Source organism: Macrobrachium nipponense, chromosome 4, assembly GCF_015104395.2.
Source record: "Macrobrachium nipponense isolate FS-2020 chromosome 4, ASM1510439v2, whole genome shotgun sequence".
In the NCBI taxonomy this organism is placed as follows: Eukaryota; Metazoa; Arthropoda; class Malacostraca; order Decapoda; family Palaemonidae; genus Macrobrachium; species Macrobrachium nipponense.
In genome coordinates, this window is record NC_061100.1 from 79613531 (window position 1) to 79616795 (window position 3265).

Below are 3265 nucleotides of genomic sequence, written 5' to 3' on the forward strand. Positions count from 1 at the left end.
GTTACCATACATGCTTTGAAGACCATTCTCAGTACTATAATGTTTATACTGATAGTTGTTAACAGGCAATTTTTGCAAAAATTTTTTTACAAAAATTTTATTTGATTAACATTATTCTAAAATATTAGATTTTTTACTAAAAATATGTAAAAAAGCACCTTACAAAAACTATAAAATTCAGGTTACCATACATGCTATGGAGACCATTCTCAGTACTATACTGTTTATACTGATGGTTGTTAACATGGGCAATTTTTGAATTTTTCCAGGAAGCAGTTTCAAGAAATGGCCAAATTCAACGGAATGACTACAGTAGAATTTGCTAAGCATATTGCAACTTGCTCAACTTCCGATAATCTCGTGCTTCTACGGCAGTTTCATACAAGCTGCCAATCACAACTATCGCCATTATTTGAGAGTCTAGAGCAGTGTCTTCAAGGTGACCGGAAATCCTGTAAAACAGGTTTTCCTTGTTCGTTAACAAAGGAACAGCCAACCAGAAACAACTCAGTTGCATTAAAAAATGATAGCACTCTTGAAAGTATTATGGGTACAAAAATGTTAGAAAATACTGATGATTTATATGAAATGTGCAATATCAATATCAATGAAAGTGAATCCTTCAGCCACTTAGGTACTGGTTATTCAGAAAACAGTACTTTGCTTGTGTGTGGGTCATTACCTAGTAAGACAGTTATTTCAGAAACTGAAAGTGATTCCAATTCTATTGAAGATGCAGATTTTACGCATAACAGAGACCGCAAGCCTCTTGATTCTTCTTCCACAGTCCCAGTTAATTTTGAAGAGATGTCTGTAGAATCTCCATCACTTTCCTCAGTAGCTAGTAATGTTTTTGATGCTATTATCAGAAGGGATACCAATCCTACAGGAATAACTGGTGACCATGGCAGGGTACACGGGAAGGATAATTCATCATCAGTCTCTTGCTCAGTGAATGGTGTAAATTTAGTGGAAAATAACTCAAGCAGTAAAGACTTCAATATTTTCTTAGATAATTTACTTTTTGGCAAATCTGAGAAGAATGTTACTAAAACTTCACAAAACAGTGACATTAGGAGAGAGGATAAGAAAGTTTCACCTCAAATTCAGGAAGTTTATGATGATGGAGTTCCTGGCTACAGCAAGCAGAGTAAAAACATTAAGAAAAGTAGCAGTTTAAGGAATTCATTAGAAAAAAAATATACCTCAATTCAGGAACAGTGTAGTAGTTCATACAACAAAGTTTTAGACCAACTTTTATTTGGTTATGCAAGTAGTTCTTTAGAATCTAACAATGATCAGGTAGTTGATGTATCAAAAAGTGTAGACTGTATTCTCCCAAGTACTTCAAGGCAACCAGGGAAAGTGTCAGCAACTTTAGGTGATTCTCTGTTGAAAGACAATTGTGAAGTAGCAGGTAAATTAAATGGAACTACACACACAAATGCCCAGAAAACAGATGTCTCCTTAAAAGTCAAAGACAAGTCGCTGATGAGTGATGGAGTTGAAAAGAAAATATTACCATCATCTCTGGAGCTTCAGCTTTCCTTATGGGATAGCTTAGATAAGACCTGTGAGCATTAGGTTTTAAAAATTTTTAATTTAGATGACTATGGCTGTGGCTTGCACAACCTAGCACATTATTTTAGCATTTTTATATGTATATAAGAGATTTTTATACAGATTTTATTCCATTCTTATAGCTAGTTTCTTACTGCTGCCTAAAGCAAGTAGATTGTGCAAATTCACATCTTGGTAAAGTCAGTAAGAAACAGTATGAAAATTGAGTCAAAATAAATTATATTGCACTGTAAACAAGGCTGAAAATTTAATGTTATTTCTTGTTGCTGGGGTTGCTGAACACCCTTTCCTTTATATTTTGTTTTGTTTATGTATCCTAATGCTGCTCTGTAGCCCCTGATAGCAGTAACAGAAAGATCTTTCTCATCCCTGAGCAAGATAAAAAAAAAGTCTGCTATACGCTGAACAGAGGCTTTGAGTAGAGTGAAACACTGTCGACGACACTAATCACAGTACAGTAGTGCCTCAGGATATGAAATTAATCTGTTCCGAAGCAGCCTTCATAACCTGATTTTTTTCCTATCTCGAACTACGTTTTACATGTAAATTGTCTGATTCGTTCTAAGCCCTACAAAAACACCACAGCAAATTTTATTATAAGCTAAAATGACCAATAAACAATGAAATACAACAATCTGGACCATTCAATACCTAACATAACCTTTATTGTAGTACGTACCTGTAAATAAAGTGTATTAGTGTACAGGGTACTAGAAATACTGTACGTACATGTACGTACGTACATATGTAGTAAAATGTGGAACCTTACCTTTCAAGTGAGGCGATTTCCAAAAGTAGCAACAGAGGAGGACAAATGGCAGAAAACATGAACACTTATCTTTACACAACATTAAAAAATGGCAGAAAACATTAACACTTAACTTTACAAAAAACTTAAAATTGAATTTCTTTTTTTTTTTTTTTTTTTTGCTTTTTCTGATTTTTTTTATTTTTTTTACTTTTTTATTACTTTTAAGTTTTTTTTTTTTTTTTTTTTTTTTTTTTTTTGTTTTTTTTTTTTTTTCATTTTTTTTTTTTTTTTTTTTTTTTTTTTTTTTTTTTTACAAAATTTCTTTTATTTTACCACTTTCAATTTTCTGTTTTTTCATATCACTTGGATCTTCCTATTTGCCTACTACTAAAGGCCTCTTTAAAAAATAACTATCCAAGGAAGATTGCTTCTTCCTGCTTTTCAAAATGTTCCTGAAATGACTCTGGCAAATGTCATCGAACTGCGCAAGCATACGACCTGTGTAAGCCTTTTCGGGGTGTCTCCTTTCTACAAATGATTGCACTTTATGAAAAGCAGCTAGAGCATCCTTACTTTTTGCCGTTGTCATAGGGTCCTCCTCGCCGCTGCTAGAGAACTCTTCTTGAACGACGTTATGTTGCATGGCCTCCAACTCCTTCAGATCATCCATCGTAAGCTCCTCTTGGTGCTCCTTGAGAAGGTCATTGATGTCGTCCCCGTCGATGACCAGCCCCATGGACTTGCCGAGTGCAACGATCTCGTCAAGATCTGGTTGCGAAACAGTTTCAGGATCGTCAACTGTTTCTGAATCTGCATCAGCTTCGCCCACGTCGAATCCCTCGAAGTCTCAGGCGGATACAGCATCAGGCCAGAGTTTCCTCCACGAAGAATTAAAGGTTCGCCTCGAAACCGCCTGCCAAGCTTGATCGATGA

The 3265-nt window shown here is 35.1% G+C and overlaps 1 protein-coding gene across 2 annotated transcripts in view; it reads left to right on the forward strand.

The window, feature by feature from the left end:
* LOC135210969 (uncharacterized) overlaps positions 1-2215 on the forward strand; it is a 163381-nt gene extending 161166 nt beyond the window's left edge. For both annotated transcript variants that reach the window (XM_064243960.1, XM_064243959.1), the window contains one exon: positions 270-2215. In XM_064243960.1, coding sequence (XP_064100030.1) covers positions 270-1584 — 1315 coding nt within the window. In that variant the 3' untranslated portion in view covers positions 1585-2215. The remainder of the gene's footprint in view (positions 1-269) is intronic.
* Positions 2216-3265: the final 1050 nt, after the last annotated feature.